Genomic DNA, 24,163 nt, shown 5'->3' with positions numbered 1-24,163 from the left:
ACCAGTTACAAACATCCTGTAGAAAGGCTTTACCTTTTCCATTCTGAAACAAGTAACATGTTTTCAAACCGATTTATAGGGCAAATCAAATAGTCAAGAGCAAAACGGTGGACTAGGACAGAACTGCAAAACAACGCTCCAGTACTGTAAATGAGATCTGTTCCTGCTCCATGAGTACTGAAAGCCCACATGATAGTTGGTACAACAGGGGCTGCTACAGCCAGATCGCTGGCGAGTCTGCTGCTCCAGTATGTCTTCTTTATTCCTGTCTGAGAAACAGTATTGACGTACCCAAAGACTTCATCATCGTGAGGTTCTGTAAAATCAAGTTCTTTCACAAAATGGTTTTCATTAACTCCGTGCTCCACCTTCCTGCATGGAGGTGTCACAGGAGACAAAAGGGTGGTAGAGTTTGGCTCACCTGGAGTTAAGTCCACTACGATACCAGAATCACTGAGGCTTTCAAGAGAAATTGACCCAATTCCTTCAGGGAAGAAGGCGGGCTTAGAGGACAGGCATCTTGAGCTCTGAGCTCTGGACATGTTTTGAATGAACTGCTCCCCTTCTAGGCTATATGGCACCACATCAGTCTGGATGGTCTGCTCCACCATCATGTTTCTGACTTTCTCCTCCTCCTCCTGGGACAAAGTTAGTTTCTCACCCAGAACATTTTCAAGCATCTCTTGATTCACAATAGAATTGGAGGGAGCTGAATCACTCAACTCAGAGGTTGTGGTGGTCAAACTCTCTTCAAATAAATCAGTCCCGTTAGCTGTGTCCTCATGAAGAAACAGCCCACTACCTGCCAGCTCCTCCAGAGCTTGGTCCTCTGTGGTGGGGCTGTCTGGCATCGTGGTACACAACGGCTTCCCCTCAGAGTCACATGTGTACTCTGGGCGCTGCTCATCTCTCACAGAGCTCTTCAGGGCCATCTCCATGCTCGACACCAAAGATTCCAGTTTCTTGTTTTCAATGCTTACGTCTAGGAAGTATTTCTGAAATTTTTTGTCTTTCTCAGCCAAGCTCTTCTTCATGCTCTCAATACCTCGCTTGAGTTCTTTAATTTCCCTCCTTGCTTCCAAGAGGCTCAGCTCCATCTCCACATGATTACACTCGTCTTCGATCCAGTCTTCCTTCATACGTTCCACCTGAGCTTTGAGCTTTTCGATTTCTCTTTCCCTGGAGCAAAATAAAAATATCGTAACACTTCTGGTGACTGCCTAGTTGAAGAGTCAACGTGAGGCTCCACCTCACTGGGGTGGCTATGCTGCAAAGATGCTCCAATGGAAGAAGCAAATTCCTCCATGCATCATTTGCTGCCACCTCTGAGAGAACTGGCAGAGATGTCAGCTGGCTGCCAAGACGCGCTGGCTGATTCCTAGCTGGAGTCACCAACCTGGCCACACAGCCAGCAGCCTTGTGGGCTATGCTGTGATCCTGGACACTTGGAGGTGAAAGTGGTGGCCTCTGGGTTAGGTCCAACCAGTACAGCGCTTGACATCTCACCTACTGCCTCACCCTGGAGGAAATGACAAACAGCTGCCTGGGTGTGTCCCCTGTGCCTGCCAGCAGCTCGTCACGTATAGCCAGAGCCAACAGTGGCCTCAGACAGCAGGATGGCTCAGGGCTGCAGGCACCTGGCTTGCTTTGCACCGGGCTTGCTTTGCACCCCCCCAGCCCAGCATGGATCCAGAGGCTTCTGCCCTCACTTGCAAGCAAGTGGGGAGAAGGGCCCCCTGCGTGAGATCCAGCCCTCACAGGTACAGATGTCGGGCCACCCAAAGCAGGACCAAGGGGTCCCTGGGACTCTACCTGGGGGCTCCATTCAAACAACCCTTTGTGCCCGCTTGGGTTGTGTGTGCTGGAAAGCCAGTTCTCAGAGCACAGCTTTAGTAAAAGAGAGAACATCTGTTGCTGTGTAATGTACATTGTTGCTTCTTCGCTTAGCATCCATACAAAGTGCTACTGCAAAAAAGTCCATATCTAAGCAACAAAACCACAAGCGGGCACACTAGTTTGTGTCAGAGCTTTTCTTTCATTAGGGGAAAAGGGGGACATTTGTCGTCGTATTTTCTGAGCGAGGTGGAACTTTTTTATGTATAAAAGGTCTCAGTGCTAAAGTAGGCTGGTGAAGAACTATCCTTTAAAAGTCTTCTATCGGGAAAGTTCAAAAAAAGGGAAAAAGAGACAGCCATATTTGTAACGGAAGTGCACGGTACATATTCAGTGAGCACACAATGAAACCTTAAATACCTGAAAACAACCTAATCAGCCCGATCATATTTCCAATCTCTTAATGAAAACTTTACATGGTCAAGAAAAGAGTAAAAATGATCAGGACTCCCATCCCTTAATGCTCCTGAATAAATCTTGTCCAGTCTTATTTCTGAAGTGAAATATACCTTTCTGTAACTTTGCACTCGGATTCCTTCAGCTTTTTTTTCAAATGCCGTATTGTAACTTCTTTCTGCTGCAGAGGAGTCAAATACCGCTCCGGATTTTCTGGCTTAGTGCTGCAATTGTGACCACAAGAAATAGATTTCCCTGATCGCCTGAAAAGAAAAAAACCATCACACCATCACATAACATCACTCCTACAGTTCTTCAGTCCTGGCAAAAAGGAACACATCCCATAGACTGATATGGCGCTTGGCTCATTTTGGGCTCCTCAGTGTCCACACAAGTGACTCCCTCTGGCAAATCAAAGTACTTGAGAAAAGGGCTGATTTGTGGCTATAGTACAAAATTTACTATTTATCATACTTGTTTTCAGTGCCATTGCCTCAAATGAGACATTTAACTTTAAAACACCTAGCCATCTCCTCACCCAAAACGGTGCCCAAGAGCAGGCAGCTGGGCCATTGGCAAGGGCACCCAGCTGCAGACACAGCCAGGTAAGGAAGCGTACAGACTGAGTTCAGCTCCACATGTGAGTTAAGAAGCCGAGCACCCTGAAACCTACATTAATCCTATCTAGCTTTAGGTGTGTATCTGACGTGCTTGGCTGTTGAGTTGCCTGGGGTGGGAGGAAAGAGAGAGAAAGGGAGGGAGAGAAACAACAATTTCTTCTCTGCAATACGTGTCGCATGCTCCCGCAGGTATTAGTTTTCTTCCCTGTAGAGGAAACTGCACACAGAGGTACCTAAGGCCGGGCAGGGTGAATTTTCACCCGAGCATACAATATTTTCTATACAACCCCACCCAACTCTCTCCAAAGGAGAAAGGACCTTTCTGTGAAAGAACCAGGAAAGCCACATGAGAACTGACAGCATAAAACCACGGAAAGGAGCCTGCCTTGGAGTGAAAACCAGCTACAAAGTGCTTTGACTAAAAGTAACCTTGAATTTTACAGTACTGAAACAGTAAAACTTTTACATGGGATAGAGCACACTGTTGATTGTCGAGCCACCAATATGAAGAGTCACACCCATGCTGAGGAGCAACACGACCCCTTTGGCAAGCCAGACAACCAGCTGATGCCACATTTGAGTGCAGAGAGGGTAAGTCAGTGTGCTGAACACCAGGATGCTGAAATAAAGACTTACCTCGTCACTTGGCTGCTGTCACTTCCTTTGTTTGAGCCTGAGTTGCTTCTGCTGGCTAAAGAAGCCCCATAATTCTGACGGGTGTTCGCAGGACTCGGCTGGGTTTTGCTCAGTGTTGACAAAGGGGCCTTTTCACGGGAAGCAGGTGGGCTGGGTCTGGACTTGTTGGATAAGGATCCATTATTCTGACCATGAAGGCCACAACTGGAGGAGAACCAACATGGTTAAAGCATACTGGATTATCTTTATCACACAACTCATTATGAGTCTTATTTCACGCACAAAGCTGTCTAAACACTAAAACAGGTAGATAACTGTGAGTGGCCGGGAAGAAAGTCCTGAAGTCATCAGCCACTGCACACTCTTTCACTGACTGTGGGGCTCTCAGTCTGAATTATGTGATCTAGGGAAACGTTGGCCATTTTCACGTTTCTCTGTGGATAGCACGGTTCCCACTGACTCCACCAGATCATCCACATTCCCTGAACCTCTGACTCCATTAAGCAATGAGAGGACTGCAGCCTGGGCTAGGGCCAAAAGAACCACGCTTCAGCCTTCCCTGGCCAGACCGGCAGAGGGATGCCTGCTCATGGAGGTTTGCTCTAAGACTGCTTTCATGCTCCTTGGCAAGCAGCCTGAGGGATCACGGTGTGTGATGAAAACAGATTTGTTTGAGCCACTGTTCCTTTCTCTCTTTGGCATAGAGGGTGCTTCAGCTGCCACTGTCAACTATTCATAGAATCATAGAAGAGAATCATAGAATCATTAAGGTTGGAAAAGACCCCTAGGATCATCAAGTCCAACCGTCAACCCAACATCACCAAGTCTCCTAAACCATGCCCTGAGGTGCCACATCTACACATCTTTTAAGTACCTCCAGGAATGGCGACTCTAACCACCTCCCTGGGCAGCCTGGTCCAATGCCTGACCATTCATTTGCTTAGATATAGTTCAAAGCCTACGGTGAGCAGGCTGAAATAGTATTAAAATAGACAAAGAAAACCACAGATTTTTTTCTTCCTTCCTTCCTTCCTTCCTTCCTTCCTTCCTTCCTTCCTTCCTTCCTTCCTTCCTTCCTTCCTTCCTTCCTTCCTTCCTTCCTTCCTTCCTTCCTTCCTTCCTTCCTTCCTTCCTTCCTTCCTTCCTTCCTTCCTTCCTTCCTTCCTTCCTTCCTTCCTTCCTTCCTTCCTTCCTTCCTTCCTTCCTTCCTTCCTTCCTTCCTTCCTTCCTTCCTTCCTTCCTTCCTTCCTTCCTTCCTTCCTTCCTTCCTTCCAGTTTTCCTCATACGTATCTACCTTTCTTTTCCCACTCTTTATTAAATAACCTGACTGTCGACTGTGGGCTTGAAAGCAACTGCTATCTGTGCTGCTGGCAACTGCCAAAGGACTGAGGTGCTCTGAGCACAGCTTCCCAAGGTGGGTTCCTCGCTTGCTCGCTTGGTTTGTCTTCCTGCCCTGCTACACTGCTACCTACATCCTCTCATGGAATTTGTTCTTCTCAACTGTAATGAAAGGGCTGGTTTCAGAAAAGAAAAAGGCAAATCCAGCCAACCAAAGAGGCCTGAACATAAAAATTTAAATACCACAGCACTATGAAGCAAGAACTCTTCTCAAGATTCCCTAACTTGGTTTCGTCCCCCCTCTGAAAATGGAACAGTTTATAAGGAAAGTGGCTGCTGCAAACCTTCATCACACTGCTGTGGTTTGGGTGATTTTATAATTATTTTACAATGAAGTGCGGGACTGTGGTTTGTGACAACACTGAGATTTTTCAGAGGAAGTTGAGTCAAACAGTTAAAAGAGAACATATCGCAAAGGAGACCTCTCCTTCCACTTCGTACAGTACAGCATCAACTCTTGGGTGAGGCAGAATTCACATAGACTGTGCATAATGCAGCAATGCAATTGAAGGAGCATTATTACAGAGGACTTCTGTCTAATTAAGTGGGTCAGGATGCTCTAATTTGAAGTTACATTTAAATGCACAGAAATACATGCAATGATACAGAATCTTACTGCAAGTAAGGTGATTTTAGGGCTTCATATGATACTTAGTATTTTTCACACACACACACGCAGCCCGGCCAGTACCTTTACTGGTTAGATTTAATCTAGAGAGTGCTTAGGTAATGTTTATTTTTCTAATGAACAGTCTCATGACACAGATAGGAAACTGCTCATTAAGCATCATTCTGACAATCTCTGTGCGCTGGGGCACACTCCGACCTCAGAGACATCTGTGTGACTTAAGCCTAGAGGTATCCCACTGCCAGTCCCGGCCTGCCTGCCAGCACTTCCACAAAGGGCAGGAAACCCGTCCTGTCAATCTGAACTCTTTCCACCTACTCCAAAAAATGTAACCAGCAGGGATTTTGTGGGTGGAGCACAATGTGCGCTGCTCCACCCAAATGTCCTCATCCTCGCATTCACAAGCTCTCTGGATTTGCACTTCACAAATGATAGGGAGAAATCTTACAGAAATCTTTCTTGAAAGATTTGTTTAGATAGATAACTCATTTATTATTATTTTTTTTTTTGCATATAGTTTTAGTTACAGAAAGGTTGGGCAAGGGTGTTGAATACAAAAGCATCAAAGGCAATATTGTCTACTTCTTCCTACAAAAAATAAGGTCATGACCTGGAAAGGCACATGCCAAGCTGACAGTTTATTACAAAGAGAAAACAGTGATAAGACCAAAAGGTTAAGGTTAACTTCTTAGAGGTACTGCTGTTAAGCAACATATACCCAGTTGCCTCCTCCTCCACTCCAGCTGAAGTCTCTTCTGTCTTACCTGAGGGTATCTCCCATACTTGTTATGAACAAACAACACAAAAATACCTGTCGGCTGATCTGGCCTATTGACATGTTTTGGTCTCAAAAAATATAGCTTTTTTTTCCCCTTTCTCATATTACAGTTCTCATCAGTGTAAGTGCTGCCCAAGAGCATAGTGTTAGCCAAATTGTTTCAAAACTCACACTAGTGCTATTTTATGTATTAGCTGCAAGGCCTTACGTAGTAGTCTATCTCTGCACTAGCAACTCTCTCACTCTTCAGGAAAAATGGCTTTGCTTACTTGTGAGAAAAAGACCTTTTGCTTCCAGCAGCCGACACATGGGCTTCAGGCACTGAGGTACAGCCTGTGTTGCTTGAAGAGCTAAAATTGGTTTTAATCCCTGGAAAAGAAAAGGGACGAGTAAAAACACAGTGGAAATCATAACTCAAAGGCTGTTTTAAAAATCACGATGAACAACAAGCATCATCCCTTTGCCCATCCTGTGTGAATTTTAGCAGTTGCATGAATTTTCCAACAACCCTGATGTCAAGCACGTGATTTGTTCTGGATTTGCAACATTTCTTCAGAAGTGGCACTTAAACAAGAGCAGAGAAAAACCATTTGGACACAAACCCCTCACACTAAAGAAGCCCTTTTAGGACACGGCTAGGAACATTTGTTGTGACCACCTGTTTGTTTTCTTACAGCCGTCAATACAAGAATCAGGCTGCTCACGTGGCTCCTGCAGCAGCACACAACTGTAACTGTAGATTTCGCTTGCTTTAAACCATAGGAAAACACTACGCGCTGGGGGAAAAGCCGCTTCCATTTTGGTCTCTGAGACGATGTACACATACATGCATATGTACATATACATGTGTATAGGCTAATAGGGTATATGCGTCTGCGTATGTACACACATATGCAGGTTCTCGTGGCACACAGAAGGACAGTAAAGCAGTTCTAATAGCCTTAAATCAGTCCAATAATCACGCGCGGCTCTCAAGTGTTTCTGGGGTGTTAAGCCATCTACCTGATTTCTGACTTTCTATGGATCACAGCTTTTATTTCCCAAGCCCTGGCATGTACAGGGAAAACCGCTTTCATTTTGCTACAATCAGTAGTAGGCAGAGCCACTAAGAAAGTCTTATCACCTGGAAAAATACCCACCCTAAAGTTAGGATTTTTTTCAGTCTGTCACTCAAATGGCAGATGTCCAAAGCCATACCTGGGCCTTACACTGCAAAGCCACAATATTGTACGATGACTTTAATCTGAGGGAATGGAAATAACTTTCCAACAGCCTTTAAACAGCTGGTCAGGGGGAGCATCTCTCACCTGAGAATTTCTGGGCGCCGTCTCACGCACAGACACCCCCAGCCAGCAGCTGCAGACTTACCATGAACCCCATTTTTGCTATATTTTCCATGATGCATCTGCAGATACCATCATCCCCCACTGGGGTGGATAAACCTTCAGCTGCACAGTCGTTCTTAAATCCTTTGCAGAACTGATGGTGATGTGCACGTCTTGTACCCCAGTTGACTACTTTTGTTGCTGTGACAATGTGATTGCGAAAGCTCACACATCTAAGTCCCAGAACAACCCACCTAAGCAGCATTCACCATGAAAGAGGCTGCCGTTTCTCAAAAACCATTTCTTTTGCCTGAACTGGCTATAACACTTGTTTTGCCCTGATCTGAGACTCCCCTGACTAAGAGGAGTGTCTTACCCACCATTTCCCACAAAGGATACCACATATTCAGTCATCATGAATTTCTCATTTGAAATTCATTCATACATATATTTCCATGCTGCAGCCACTCAGTGTCACAGTGCTGGCAGGCAAGACAACTTGGCACCATGCTCTGACGGAAACGCTCATGCCACACGTAATGGCATCCAACACTGAGAGGCCCGTCACTCTGGCCCCAGCCCACCTTGCAGCAGGCTACAAGCGGCAGCACACCCACTCCCTAGGAGCAGAGCTGTGCACCGCTCTGTGCAACGGGAAGAACAACACAGCGATGGCCAACAAAGTGCTGCAACGTTTTCCAGGATTGCTTCTTGCCTGCAAGACACTGGAGTGAAATAGTGCAGTATCAAGTGCTGTCCCTGCACTTTATTGCTCAGTGGGCAACGGCACTGAGCTAAGAGAGTGCTGCAAACAGCATCATGCTTTCTGCACTGCCTTTTAGCCTCCTTGCTGCCCTGACAGCACCACTACAGTCACCTAGCTCTAGCTGACATGGAGGGGAGAGGGGAGCCTGCAACCCCACGACTGCATGCTGTGCTGCCCACGATGAGGAGCGCAGGCAGTGCCAGCTGGCACAACCCAGGCAGAGGCAGAAAAGGCAGTGACGGTACGTCAGACGTGTGTGCACATCTGCCCCATGGGTTGGAGGACCACTGCTTAGGGAGCTAACACCGTCCTGCCACAGCACTGCAATTGGCTGGGCAAGGTAGAACAGCTTAGGTATACTTGGTCTGCCAGGACAGTATGCAACCACATCACATACGTACCTATGTCTATAGAGCCAGTATATACATTTCTTACACAGAGCCACACAACAACCGTACATGCATGCCTGGAGTATAGCATCCCAGTCTGCTATTTATAGCCATTACAGATGGTTGGATACCTTGTGGCATGGTCTTCTGGCCTCAAAAGTCAAATTTTGCTTGCACTTGAGCATGTAATATTTTTCCTTCTATAAGAATAAAGCTCAAACTTTCCTGTGTGCATTTGATTGTCCATGTGCTATCTAAATGGTAAGGTTACAACATAGAAAAAAGGAAGAAGTGTAAGTAATATCTGTGACAGGAACACTGACAGCTGAGCAGAACTGGATTCCTAAAACTCAGGATGCATCTGAGTTTAGTAAATCTTTTAAGCTAATTTAGTCTTTTGGTGTAAGTCTTTCTTATTTGCAACTTCACCACTCTTTCATAGCTGCCAAAGTATAGAAACCACAGAACTACCTATCTTCTGACTCCATAAACATGACCTCTTAATATATATCTATGTGTGTGTATATATAGATATAAAAATCATTCTTGATGCTAGGTTTGCATATAGTCACCCAGTGAAACAGAGCTGTAAATGAAACAGCGCTGACAGAGACAGCTTGTCCTCAGAATGTAAAGCACTTCAATTTGCTGAGCTTCTGTGCCTTCAAAAGCATCCTGTTACACAGCAAAGAGACGAAAACACAAAAAAATATAAGTTCACCACTCCAGTGCAGCTGATGGAGGAATAAGTAGCGTGCTGTCCCTGTAGATAGCTTTATTTAGAGACCCCAAGGGAAGAGAGGGGGGCCTGACTGCATAAGAACTTCCAGCAAAGCCATTAGAAACAGCTGGAAAAGTAGAGATAATTCAGTTGTAATGCCCTTTATTGAAAGAATCTGTATTTTTAAAAGACTAAGTTTAATTTATCTTAAAACTTTTAACTCACAGCTACATCTCCAGTTTCAATCTTTAACAGCATAAGCAGTAATATTTCCAGGAAACATTAATGCTACTTCTTTTCTATTTAATACGGGGTTGTTCCTGCAAGATTGTTTTTGTACACCACAAGCAATCTAGGAAAGAACACCAGACTGCTCACATGCACGAACAAATGTAAGAAAAAGAAGCTGCACAGAAGTGATGAAGTCTTGCTTCAGCATTTCCGGCTTTTCTTCAGATAACACCCTTTAAAAAACGACCCATGTTGAGGGCAAAGGCTGCCAGCAGGGAATGCACTCAATTCACAGTGTCAAGCTCAGCTGGCAGCGTGTTTTTGTTCCAGTCCCTGGCCTTTGACTTACTATGCGATTTACTATTACTATACATGAGACTCTTGCCTTGCACTTTGCTATAAATTTCACATCCAACAGTAACTGCGTAAATGCAGATATAATCCTGGGAGCAAGGATCAGGACTCTCCTCCACGTAGACTGCTCTATTCTTTGTGTGACAGAGAAGCTGCTCCCATGTGCTCTGCCGCTGCCCGTGTCCGACAGATACCCTCTACTACCCCGAGGTCTAAAGCCAGTGGAGGAAGCTGATGATGCTCTGTAGGTTGCAGTGGTTCAGAACTCTTGTGAGAGGTGTGGATTTGAACTCCTTTGGTCTAAGGAGGGCACTGAACTCAGATCTTTTCCCTGACCTCTACTTGCGCAGCTGCCACACAGAACAGGGTGGGTGGTAGCACCAGTGCTGGCCATAGTTCAAAGCAATGAAACGTGCTGGTTGCTGGCACTCACAGAGGTGGTCTGGCTCTGGTACAGAGGTTCAGAGTGAATGTGAGGCACGTGCATGGGCGCAAGCAGGGTACAAGTAGGTGGCCAAATCTGGGAGACGGGCACGCCTCTCTGGCCTCTCCTGTGGACTGGTAGAGGTGCGTTCCTGCCTGGCATGCTCTCTGCTGTGAATCTTGGATTGTAGTACCTAACCACCCCCTCTTATTGTATATGCAGTTTAGTCATCAAGCGCAGACTTGCAAGTTGTGCTCCCAGAATGACAGTGAGAACCTGAGCACAGCAATGCCTGGCATCAGCATCCCCTCCCCTATCCCACTGCGCTGGCCAAAGAAGCTATCACTTATCACTCTTGGGTGGACATCTACCTGACTGCTTGCCTGTGCCCTCTCCTCAGACAGATCTGTTAATCACGTTGCAGCTGATTGCACAGCGCAGTAACAGCTGATAAATTGGCAGCTGGCAAACATGCAGTCAGAGAAGACGTGGAGCAAAATTTTCAGTGTGGGTGACCATCAACTGTTCAAACCTGCTGGGTGAGGAGACTTCCAGCTCAATGCCAGGCAGAAGACTTTGGGGAAGAACTTCAACGCAGATCCTGCTTCCCTGCATTTAGATCTAAACTTGATTTTACTTGACCCCCTCAATTCATACTGCTGGTTGTGTGATCTGAACTAATTATGCATCTTGATTTTTGCTCATCTAGTTCACCTACTTTTCTTACTTTGGAAGAAAGTTTGTTATCAAATAATCAAAATTTATCTCATTAAGCAGTTTTCCAATCTCATCTAAATACTATAGCTTTGGTAGTAATCTGAGCTGCATTCATGCAAAGTATAAGCACTGCAGATCTCCAAATAAATACGGAATGTGGCTTGTGTATGCCGTGAAACCACAGTCAGTCAAGCTCATCTCTAAAAACAGTCACTACAAACTAATTACTGAGATTGGCTGAGAGCCATCATGTAGACTCTGCATATCACTGTATCCTGAGCCAGCATTTTTCTTCATTGTTTTTAATTCATGGATTTGCAGAGCAGCCACGAGCAGATGTTGGAACAGACAAAGAGCATTACAAGGTGGGGTTTTTTTCCTGCTTTATATACCTTACAGAGATTCTTCGTACGGAAATTAGCCTGACCTAATTCTTTTTTGTGATTCTATATGCAGTTTGAGCTCTTCTAACACCACTTTAGAACAGCTGCCAGCAATTTTCCCTTCTCATCCTGAAATGACCTTTGCTGGGGGAACACATGTTCACGGAGAAGACAACAGTCTGGACAACTTATCTTTCTGTTCAAACCAAAAGGCTCTTTCGATCAGAGATGGAAGGATGCTACTTTGCTACTCCAACCTCATTAGAAACATTGAGACTGGAGGTTCAAGGAATACCAATAGATGTATAACATGATACTCAACTTGTATATGACAGTTTTGGAAAAACCTCTGTGATGTGTAAATCCACCTACGGACAAGTCTTTAATAAGGAAGCATGTGGTGTCACCTCAGGAGTTTTCTCATATACCTGGCAGTACTACCTGGTCTGCTTGAATAGAAATGAATAGGCTGGTCAGAAGTACTTTTAGAAGCTGGAAAACATCATCTTTGGCAGGGATGACTTAACAGGACACAGAAAGGGAGTGAACTCCGTCATAGACTAGGTCAACATGCCAGCCGTCCCGTTATGTTGGTGGCAGAAGTTTAACAAAGGGCTTTCAGAGGCCTCTTCAACACATCTCCTAAATCTGGTTCCAATGCACAAGGAGGAGAGAGGCTGGCTGGTGCACAGCAACAAACCCCGCAGGCATGCATTCACAGCAGCAAATGCTGCAGGTATGTGTCCACAGCATATATGCAAACGCATGAAATCACATGCTAAACCTGATTCAGCTGAAAGCTTTTGCACAATCACCGTTAATAGAAGGCACATGGTTTTCATTATAATGTGCATAAAACATTTTAAATCAGTTTTACCTGTTTTCAACAGGGAAGAGAAAACCATCAGAATGAGAAACATATCCGAGAGGTAACTAACTAAGCAGCCCTGCAATCCCAGGATCAAAAGCAAAATTTGTCATAAAGCTAGCCAAACATTTACTGTAACGCACACCTTGAAATTATTACAAAAAAATAATAGAGATCAAGTGCCATCTACTGAAACGAACAGTAAAACCCTACCCAGTATATCGATTGGTTGCCTAAACTATATTTCTATAGTTATAAAGAAAGACAAGGCGGGTCTCAAAGCAATGAATGTCAAGTTACGACTGCTGTCATTTGCTTGTTTTTCCCCCCAGTAGCACTCGTAGCATTAAGGAACACTAAGGACAGACATGAAGCCTGTGCTTTTTCAGCCTATTAATCCTTGAGGGTTTGCGGTCACACCGTATTCTGCCAACTTTTTTTTTACTAAAGATCACTGCTCTTGCCATCTTCCATACCTGCCTCAACTCTGACCTCTAAACCTCAGTGCCCTTCTTACACCAGGAGCTCAGCCATCTTTTCCCGATGGAGGAGGAGCATGTCCCCACAGTCCCCAGGAGACCTGCATCTCTATCAAAAGGCATTTGGCACTAAAAGGTGAATTGGCTGGCACAGGTCTCACCTTGTCCAACAGCCCAGCGGCTGAGGCGCTCCCTGCAAAAGTCCCATATCTGCATCCCCTACTTACTCAGATTTGCAGTTGGAGCCGTGGCTTTCTCACGGACCACACGCAAGGCTGAGCTTGAGGTTGCAGGCTTCCTGAGGCGAGAATCTCCCTTTAACAGTTGGCGTCCCACTTTCAGGAGATCTGGAGTGGTATCAGGACAATTAATGGGCCAGAGAGAGAGAGAGAGAGAGAGAGAAGAGTTATGGTGTGCCTGCTGGGTACTTGGCTTCAAACCCCCAATAAAAGAGTAACTAGATTATACAAAGTGGAAGAGCTTCCCTGGGAGCAGACTCCCTGCATCCCCTCAGCCTGCTCAGCAGCCTGCTACTAGGGCACTCGTCTCCTTTGTGCTCAAGTCCAGCCTCCAAAAGAGGCAAACAGATCTAAGTAGAAGTTTCTTTTCCCTTTACTGAACTAAGTAACAGGCATCTCCTTTTAATGTTCTTTTCCTTTGTGAGGAAGGACGTAAGCACCTAAGTGCGCAAGATGTGTGCCCGAGACCCTGAATTGTAGGTGGCCTGTGCCACCAGCCCAGAGCTGAGCAGATCATTGCTTAGGACAGATGGGATTCAGGCTTTCGCCTTTTACTTGCCCATTCCTCCTTTGTAACTTGCTGACTTCTTTTTGGGATCCTCTATTATCTCTGTGATGTCTGGGTGCCTGCTGCAGCCCGAGAGTCTTCTGAACAAAAGGAGATATATGTCTTGAGGGGCCTCAGCCCAACCACGTCCCTACTAAGCAACATCAACAATAATTTTTTAGAAAGGGTGGATCATACAATCTGTGACATTTTTCTAGAACACTTTAATTTAACAGGAACTGGCAGATTTGGGTTCAAAAATACAAAACACTTGAAAGCCAAAACAGTCTTTGTAGGTGCTACTTTGTTTATTCTTCTTTGAAAGAAATACGTGGCCCTTTGAATATGTTATCCACACCAATTCAACTCAATTTGTTGAAATTCAAACTCTAAATCTAAAACATATAAAAATCCTAAATAAAAAACCATAGCGCTATGCTAATAATTTTTCAAAGATGCTTTTTCAGCATCTTTTGCTCAAAATATTTGTCTTCCAATTATATTCCGTTCTTATCTCTTGGAAGTTACACAGCACTTTTTTCACTTCAGTGCAATTCAGTTAGCTTATACCCTAAAAATTCTTCACTCCTGCTAACAAAATTCACGGTGCAACGGGAGATACAGGCTGTCCATGTGCAATGCTAGCTGCCTTGGGCAGCGGTCCTCAGAAACAGGACAAACGGACAGTGCCCAAGCCTATCAGGGATGAACAGGAGAGGAAAAGGCATCTAATTAGACTTACTTGAAGATCCAAGTGTGATCTTCAAACACAAACTTTCTTCCGCAAATGAATGTCTAAGACTGGGTTTCCTTTCTGTTAAACAAAACAAAACAAAAAAAAACAAAAAAAACAAAAACAAAACAAAACAAAACAAAAAAAAAAAAGAAAAGAGACAGAAACCGTACTTGGCTTCAGTAAAGGCTAACAGCAGAGCTGTCATAGACCTGACGAGGAACACAGGAGATCGGGGTGGGATTCATCTGACTAAGCATGGATGTCTCTAATGTAGACACCCATGTCTGAGCCAGCCTCGGTCCCATATTTAGGCAACCGAGAGTTCGTCAATATAACCAGTGAGTTCAAGGTACTCCCTCACCCCCGAAACAGCTCCCACAACGGCCAGGAGAGAAACGGCAGATTCACCTGTTAAAGCTGTTCCACTTCTGATCAGCAATGGGACCAGTCACTGGGGCAGACAAGGGGGGCGCCCCCCCATCTGCAGCCCACAGCTCCTGAAGGTTGTCCAAGGAGACCCGTAGATTCGGTTTTCACCTCTCCTGAATCACAAATACCGAGGGATTTACCCCAGGCAGAGGAGCCCCAGCGGGATCCGCCGCCTGCGCTGGGTCCGTTGACCCAACTGGCAGGGACCGGTCAAAAACTGCCACGGGGGGGACCCAGGCGTTCCGATGCACGCGGAGGGGGCTGGGCTATGCAAATGAGGGCACCCCCAGCAGCCGCTTCCCCCCTGCTGCCAGCCGCCAGGCCTCACAGCACCAACTGCTACAACACACCAAGCCTTCACAGGGTGACGCCTCTCTGTGCTCAACTCCGGGATGCAAGCTTCGAGGTTAGCGCGGGCTTCAGCCTGGGCACGGCATCCTCGCTCACGGAGGGTGACATGTGCGCGCTCATTTCCCTCTGAAAGAGTTAAAAATAACATTAGAAACCCTCAAGCTGACACAACAACATCTTCAACTCGTTTAAACTAGACACAGGAGATGTTTCTGTGATCCGAGTTTTTAAGAACAAAAATACATGCTTTTTTGAGCCTGCAGCCGTTTTAATGCTGACTCTACTCCAGCAGTGCTTATTGAGAATGAAATCCATGTGCAGAGAAAGTAAGGATCTCCCTTAGCTGCCCGTGTCTGGGTACCTATTGGTGCTCAGTTAATATCTGGAAGTGTCTTAGACTGGAAGCATTTTTGTGTAGTAATGGAGGGCTGTGTTCCGTTAAGTAACAGGGAAGACTATATCCTGTGACCTTTTCTCTGGTGGCTTGGTATGTATGTGCAGCAGTTGAAATAAGCCCAATATGGCTTCCTGGAGACCAAAGCGTTCTGGAAGACAGTGCTGAGCAGTAGGCTACTAGTGCCTGCAAAGTTCCTGTAGTCTCTTTCTTCCCCACTCCCCAGCAGATTCTGGGCTGAGATGCACCCAGATTTTCCAGGCAGTGATCAACCTAGTGGACGATAAACTGGATTTTCCTTTAAACTGGATTTTCAGTTAATTGAAGTTAGTTAGAACTTGGTTGCTTCTGCAAATTGTAGATACCTATCTGCACCTTTAGACTTTCTAAATGCCAACAAATTTATTTTTTTTCCCAACAGGAACAGTGAAGCTAAATGCTCTTTGGCTGAATAAGCAGCACTGTATAAAATGTCTCGTGTGTGAAGATGTTTTTTGTACATTTATAATCGTGTTGAAGTAAAAGAATAGTATGAAGTCGTTCTTCTTACAGTTATTCAGTAGGTCTACAGTAAGTAAAACCACGCTGGAATAAGAAGGTCTGCTAACGGTGTGCTAACAGTGCTTATAATTAGTGTTCTGTTAACCAATGAGTTGGGTTTTCCCGGGCATAAATTGTGTTAGGAATGCAAAGCAAGGCTGACATCAGGAATGAATACTTCCCTGGTTTAAACAGCTTGCATCATTCCATCCAAACTCCGCTCAAATTCTTGCTTTGGAACCCAGAAAGAATGAGTCACATGTGGCTGTAGTTCATCATAGGTGCCTCTTTATTGAGAAACGAAACCTCTTCTGAGCCTGAAAGGTCGTAGCTTTATGTTGAATACGCATAGGAAGTTTGGAATAGAGATCAATGTTTGGAATAATGACCAAGTAAAAGAGCAGTGAAAAGGTAATCACTTTGTGGTTGTATTTATTGCTTGTATTTATTTTTCAGTGACTTCAGTTCCTCTGTCTGAGGTAATGTGAAGGTCTCCTCTCATCTGGATGCTACTGAAGTCCAATAAAATCACTCAGCCAGCGGAGTGCATGGAAACCACCTCTCTGTGCAGAGGAGTTGTGTGTTGTGCAGTTTATAGGGTGGGGCAGAAACATGATCTGCTGTGACTGTCCTCACTTCACAATTGCAAATGAATAGCAGCACTGCTTAACGCCTCATGTGGCTTTTTGGAATACCGCTGCCTTTACATGCAGGCTAGCGCGCATATACCGTCTTCCTTTCTGCATCGGTTCAGAGGTGCAGGGAACATACAAAAATCTGCTACTGTAAAGTGGCAAACATTATTACTCTGCATATGCTAGACTGACAGCACTGTCACCTATCTGGCCTTCTGGTGGAATGTACAACAGTGGGTCATCACCTCAAAAACACCCTTGGGAATTCCGTTAACTTGGGAGGTAGATCCTGATGCAAATTACTAATTTCATTCTTCCATGACAGACAGCAGAGCAGCTTAACAGAGCACAGGGAAACTTCTGGCCATTAATAATCAATGAAGGGAAACCGTGAAGGTACTGAATAAGTGCAGTCCCTCTCCTGTCCTGCCCAGTCCAAAGATAATATGAAGCCTTTGTACCTCAAATACTTCTAAGTTTTGTGTGTCCAGTTTGTCCATAGTTGGCATCTACCAGACACGGCTGCATCCAGTGATGACAGCTTTTAATTCTCTGCATTTTACACACTGATGTGGATGCGCACGGGTAGTTTAGGCATGTTGAAAGTTAACTCCTTTCGGCCTTGTCAATGAGAATTCTTGATTCTCTTTTAATAAGCACATCTTTATTCTTACCGAATCTGTGTTAAATTTCACCTTTTCAAACTAATGAAGCTTCACTTTTATTTTTAAGTCCTCTTGCAAGCAGCTTGACAGATTTTTCTAATCTAATAAACTGAATGCGAAGCCGGAGCGACCTCCTAACATCATTCTGTTACTACTTATGCAATCGAGGAGAGAGCTGCAACGTGGCACTTGGAGTATGGATCCAGTTGTTGCCCCAGCGCCACTCAGTGATGTGTTCTAGCTGAAGTGGGGAATAAAACAAGTGGATTTGGGGGTTACTTTTTTCCTTTGCTCTAGTCAGCCATGTATTTGTTGAAATTAGAAACCTATTTCTGTCGACAGATTCTCTGAGCTAGCAGGTAATGATGTCTGGGGTTTTATAGCAGTGATAAGAAATAATGCTAAAAGGATATACAACCGTAGACTTTAATTTTTTTTTCCTTAAAGGCTATTGTTTCTATCTGTACTGAGCAATAGAATACAACACAGATGCTGAATACATGAAAAGGAACATTAGAAGTTGTCATCTCATCTGATCATGAAGAAAATGTTTGTAGTACTTGCATTACAAAGAGGATAGCTTCTGATGCCTCTGCTGAGGGGAAGGAGGGACACAAGCCAATGTCCTAGGCAAGTCAAATTGTTTTGGTCTGATTTTGAAAAAGACAGGTAGTATTGTTACTTGAAGCATTAGATTTGTCTAAATAGCTCTGGGCCTTACAACTGTCCTACGTTCTCCCCTGACACACTGAATCCTTGAGAACTGAGTGGCTTTTAGATTGTAAAATATTTGGGCAAATTATGAATTATAACCCATTTCTGACAGGAACTTAAAGTATGCTGAAAATTGGACTCGTGTTCTTTAGCAGTTCACATTTTCTTTAATTGCAGACAACAACAGATAGCAGAAAGGGGAAAAAAAAAAAAGAGAAGCAGCGCAGCAACAAAAGAAAATGGGGGAAGAAGCCCAAAGGCTAATGAAAGAAGAAAAAAACAAAACTGATGTAGAAGCGTCCGGACACAAACCAGGCATCAGTGGCACAGTGCCAAGGAAAAAGAGAACTTCAGCTCTACAACATACATATTGGTATTGATTTAAGTATTTCTAGGGCTTCAGCATTTCTAGGACTCCAACCGTTTGGTTTCAGGGCATTCTTCAGGGCATCTTGGAAGGCAGGGTTCTCTCAGAATATCTTCAAAGACTAGTAGGTGGTTATTAAAGGAGAAAAAAAGCCCACAGAAAATCATGCCTTGATGGAATGAAGTTTCCTGCAATAGTCCTATTCTAGCACCCTTCTTTACAGCAAAAGTGATTGAGCAAGGATGTTGATTGAGAGACATCCTTAATGAATAGTTCAAGCCTAGAGAAAAGAATGGAAATACCTAAGAGTGTGGTAAATCTCCTGTATTGTCTATGCTTACCCGAAACATGTAATTAAACAGTTTTAAAGAACCCTTTGCTTCCTGCCTGATCGAGAATGGCTGCTTTTGCCTTTCCATAAAGGTATTTATAAATGTTTCACATTTTTCCATGGGAGATAATATTGACGCGTGCAGAAGAAAATTACTTGTTAAAGGTGACCTACGACTCTCAACGTCCTCCTGGTAGAGTACGCTCTGGTAGAGCACAAGTTACAGCTGAACACAAAAGTGGATTTCTTGTCACTTTGTCACCTGCAGCCCCTGTGCTACCATGCCCCTTTACAACACTACAGTGGTTAACAGCAGGGGCATCGCTACACAGCAGTGGTGCGTGCTGCTCCTTTCTTATGAAGGCTAATGTTGTGAACGTAGGGGAGCAATTCAATCGCTTACTTGTATTGGTAAATTTGTATTTCTAGCAGAAATTCTTCTACTTCCTACATTAAGGGGGAAAAAAAGTCTCACGCTGTACACTTGTTGCATAGGTAGTACAACTGAAAAAAAGGTGTCCTCCTGTGAATACACCTAAGTGTGAAAATTCTCAGTTCAGTTAACAGCACTTCTCAGGTTCCATTTTTGTACACTTACTGTATGTATTTACAGTGGGATTCCTCTCAGAAAAGCGTGCAAGGTAAATAGGCAGTAGAAGACAACAGTAGTTTAATGAAGAAGAAAAGTTAATGTCTGCTGGAGGGAAAGGTGTGTGGGAGGAGGAGGGTCCATGTGGTCATTATGTGCAGCTCAGAACTTCAGTGAATACCTCCTGCATCTTCTGCTGTGCGGATGCTATTATCCCTGAATTCATGGGCTGTCTTGTGGCAGATGAGCGAGGACAGCAAATTCTGTGCCTGAGACGGGTTCCCTGTGTATCCAGGGTCCTGTGAAGTTGTGACAGAACGGGAAGGGGCGGGGGGACTAGATCACCTCTGCCTCGAAAAATAGAATTTTTAACTACGTTGTAAGACACAAGTTCTGCTTAAAAGAGAAGTACTTGAGAAAGTAAAGACAGTAAGACTTACTCTGAATGGCCTTTGTCATGGAGAAAAGTTTAAAAAAATATTTAGTATGCTTGTCATGCTGCTTAAAATCTTGCACAGACCAACTGATTTGACAGCAATTTTTAGACATTAAAGAAGTCATTGAGAAATGTGAAATTTTAAAACACCTTTTAGAAAGCAACAATATGCACTTTTGTGTGTATCTTCTGCGCAAGTGTTCTGGCTGGAGTAGAATCAATGACTACAGCCTGTCCGGACTGAACAGCAGTATGGCAAGCAAATCTGCTCCTAGTACACACCTCTAAAGTATCTGATGGTGGATTGGAGATAAGAAGAAAGTCTGTGAATAAGCTTTAATAGCAATCCGCGTCTGTCCTTTTAACCACACTGATGAAGCAAGGAGGCACATGTCTTAATTCTTTCCCTATTGCTGACACAGGGCAGGGAAACCTAATACCTGTTGCCTAGTTTAGGTTGGAAGCGACATCGCATCTTTCTAAAAAAATTAGTTTAGTGCTTACTATTGCTATTTCTGAGACAATGTAAAATAGGTGCAAATAGATGTTATTTATTAAAAATAAGAAAACATTGGCTAGTTAAGAAGTTAGAAACAAAGCCGCTGACTGCGTCATGAGAATGCTCGTGTGTTTTTGAGCCTTCAGCCGTTTTAAAAACGATTAGGTGCTGCCACCTCCTGCACATCAGCCCTCCTGCGTTGCTTTGCCCTCTCCTGCTGCGTACTCACACTGTTTTGCTGTTCTTCCCTCCATTTCCCTGCCTGTACTTGAGCACAACTGCTCTAGGAATTGCTCCCATCTACTCTACCAAGTCCTGACATAATGCCAGAAAGGGTACAGTGCTCTCGCAGGTAGTAGTCTGTATGTCAAAACAGCATGCATTGGTTTCATATGTTTTCCTGCGCTATAGTTGCTTGTGTTTGCAATGTCCCATGTTCATTTGTCTGAAGGGTTTTGGAGGAAAATGCTCCCCTGTTCTGCTCATGTAGGACATAAATAAAACAGTGCTTCAATTTTAGCGCATTTCTAGCGGTTGGGATTTAGGTGAGGTGGTTGATTTGGGGGGGGAAAGAAGGCAAAATGAGGAAGTGATCAGAAGTGAAGAACAGCCTTGTGAGTGGGTGGACCTAAGTAAGCATGCAGGTGAATCTCTGGTGAGGCGGTGGGCAGTGCCTGTGCCTGGGTGTTTTCAGCAGCTGAGAGGCGTGTTGGGTACCTCTTCAGCTGAATATTAAAGAAAGGCTTCTTTGAGCCTGGATTAGAAAGAGAAATGCATAATGGGATTATCAATAGGTGTTGCTTCAACCAGGGAAGGAGCCGACTTGGTTCCTATGCTACCCTGTAAGCATGAATTCAAGCAGCCCCCTGCTACCTGACCCTTAACCTATGCCCTGCTTGTCCTCCCCACCTGCACACTTTGAGGCAAGACTTCCCAGTGTGGTATGAACAATTTCTCAACTCAGAAAAAGGAGGAGGTTTTATTGAACTCTTTGGAGGCTAATGGTCCTCCCCTAGCTGCTCCATACAGCACCAGCAGGATCCAGGTGAATCATGACTAAGAGTAAAGCCAAATATTACATGGGGAAAAATCAAGATGGTACATTTGTCACAACAACTGGGATATCCTCTGTGGATCGGGGAGCAAAGGCCAGTCCCACAGAGTCTGGGACTGGAGCATTTATCGTGGTACTTCAGGCCTCTTCTTACAAAGGGTACCTTGAGCTGTCTACATGCTTGCAGGATGGAGGAGGAAAGGTGGCAGCTTGGAAGCGAGCTGTATTTCGGGTAGAGATCAGAGCACGGACTTCTATCAGGAATGTGACGGGAACTCTCTTGCTGAGCATAGGTAAATAACTTATGAGTGTTGAGCGGACAGAAGATTTTTAAGGGCAAGAAGCAATTTTGACGTTATTCTGGTGTTAGCGCCTTGTGTCTTAAACATGGACCATGTCCAAAACATGGTTTGAAATGAGTTCAGCCTATTGACATTTTAAATGTAAGTGTAGGTTCATACTGCTTTGTTGCCTGCTTGCTGCAAAAGACACCCACGTAGTCACAGGTGAATCTCTCTCCTAGAACTGAAGATCTAAACTAGTCCTCTAAACTAGGCTCCATTTCACCACCACTCACAGCAAAGATCACTTAAACAATAGTGGCTGTTAAAGAGAAACCCAAAATTGTGATAAAGATGGTAAAATCACATATAAAATATTGCGCTCTCAGCCTTGAACAGACATGCTTTGAAGTAGCAATAAGGCATGTTGTGTCATGTGTTCCAGTCCCATCCCCTCCACCCCCCAACCTATTAATTTTGGCCCTTGTGCCCAGGTACTTAAAAGAAAAGCTTTTGAAAGTGACTTTGCAGCAACTATGTATTGCAGTAGTGTCATAAGGCAAGTCAAGTGGCCTGCAGGAACCCAGCAAGGTAGGTGAGCATGGAAGAGGGTGTTGCTGGCAGAGGAAGCAAGACGCTCTCATCTTCTCATCTTTGTGAACTCTTGGAGCCTGTGTTACATCAACATGCCTGTTCGATTTCTCTTCCGTAGTGAAATGCTTAATGAACACTAGGGAATCTGTTGCAAACACAAGTAATTCAGAACCCAGGCATTACAAGGATGCAAAAGGTCTCTGAATTGCCTCTGTAAGCATTGGTGCATATCACCCTCTTGAGTGTTGCAAATGCTCCCCACATGCTGGCCAACTGTTCCTCCTTCCTTGTGGCTAATAACTCCATTCTTCCCCAAAGCGGCAGGGCAGTGCATGGCGTTGTCTGGCTTCACTAGGCTTCTTCTGCTCTGTTACACTTGCTTACGCTTATTACACTTGCTTTGCTGGAGGGGAGAACAGGAAGCCAGTGAGGTTTAACCGGCCAGAGGTGTTGTTGAAAGGTTGGGTGGAGGCAGGCAAACACCGCTATGTCGTCTGTTGGTTGGCATTGCCCTCCTCTGAACTATGCACGGATTTCAAGTTTTGGACAGGAAGAATTTGTGGTTTGATGGTCACAGTGGCATCTTGGTGGGCACACTGAGACTGCATGGCTCTCAGATTAATTAAACAAGGTATTCTGGACTTCTGTTACATGCCGGGAAGGCTGACACTCTCCTGGCAGCACAGAAATGAGCAGTTACAAGCTTCTGGAAGATTGCATTGAATTAAAGATTAGGCACTTGCATTTGTTAACTCAGCATGGGTGCAGTCATGCAGGTGGCATGTGTGTCCACAGACCAACTGGAGCCTTTTTCTCTGCCTGAGTGCTTATGCTTGGAGCTGTAATGAAGTTTTTCTCAGCAGAATTCTGTTCTTTGGGTCCTGATGGTTCCTTATGCCCTGATACAGTGCCTCCGCCAGCTCTGCCTGTGGCCAACAGCTCAGCTGAGACCGGCTATTTTATATGGCTTTGCTACAATAAAACACTCACACATTTACCATTTCTAACAGGCTTCATTGAACTTGTGATTATAAAGGTAATTTACAATAAAACAATTAAATAAACAATAAGCTAAAGCACAATACATTTCAAAGGGCTCATATGACTACAACATTCCAACACATTAAAACTTTAAAACAACATTAACACTCAAATTGTACCTACACCTATACTTATCTTTCTAACACGTTTCAAGACTCTCAACAAAGTACCTTTTTGGTTACAGTCCCTGTAAACACACAAGACCAGTGAAACACTCAAGCAATTGTACAACTGAGAAGAACACTACACAAGACAGGAACAAACAATGTGCTGGAAACTGCCTGGGGAATAGGGGGTTGACCTCTACATTGAACTGACTCTTTGGACAACGAATGGATAACACTAGCATGCTCTCTGGAATACATGTGTGACATCCTTAGCGGGAACAAGTCTCCGTGTCACTCAACACTGTAATTTCACAAAAGTTTTAGGTTAGTGCCGCCTAAAGAAATAGCCCACCTTTCTCTGGCCGTTTGCTCCCGTGCACGTCTCACGCTACTCTTGAGCCAGTGCAAAGTGCTGGTATATTTGCCCAGTGAACCAGCCAGGGAAACTCATTGAGCTTAACAAACAACAAATTAACATTCAGCAAACAAACATGAAAGAGAACTCACTGTATTCTCCTTGATCTCCCTGGTCATGTTCACTGTGCAGATATGTTGGCACCAGAAAGACACCAGCGCGGTGGGGTGCGGGGGTGGGGAACATGGTGAC

The 24,163-nt window shown here is 44.6% G+C and overlaps 2 protein-coding genes across 2 annotated transcripts in view; one reads left to right on the top strand and one right to left on the bottom strand.

Annotated features, from left to right (window-relative positions):
• The window catches only part of MRPS5 (mitochondrial ribosomal protein S5), a 1,175,798-nt gene that overhangs the window by 215,551 nt on the left and 936,084 nt on the right, over positions 1-24,163 (top strand). The gene's annotated exons all lie outside the window — the stretch shown is intronic.
• Positions 30-24,157, bottom strand: LOC135312777 (syntabulin-like). Its single transcript, XM_064448534.1, is given in 8 exon segments — positions 30-469; positions 472-538; positions 540-1,179; positions 2,403-2,552; positions 3,546-3,749; positions 6,620-6,719; positions 14,536-14,607; positions 24,064-24,157. Coding segments are annotated over 8 exon segments (1,767 nt in total).

This window comes from Phalacrocorax carbo, chromosome 3, assembly GCF_963921805.1.
Source record: "Phalacrocorax carbo chromosome 3, bPhaCar2.1, whole genome shotgun sequence".
Classification (NCBI taxonomy): Eukaryota; Metazoa; Chordata; class Aves; order Suliformes; family Phalacrocoracidae; genus Phalacrocorax; species Phalacrocorax carbo.
The sequence above is the reverse complement of the archived record's forward strand: the minus strand, read 5'-3'. Positions and strand labels throughout refer to the sequence as shown.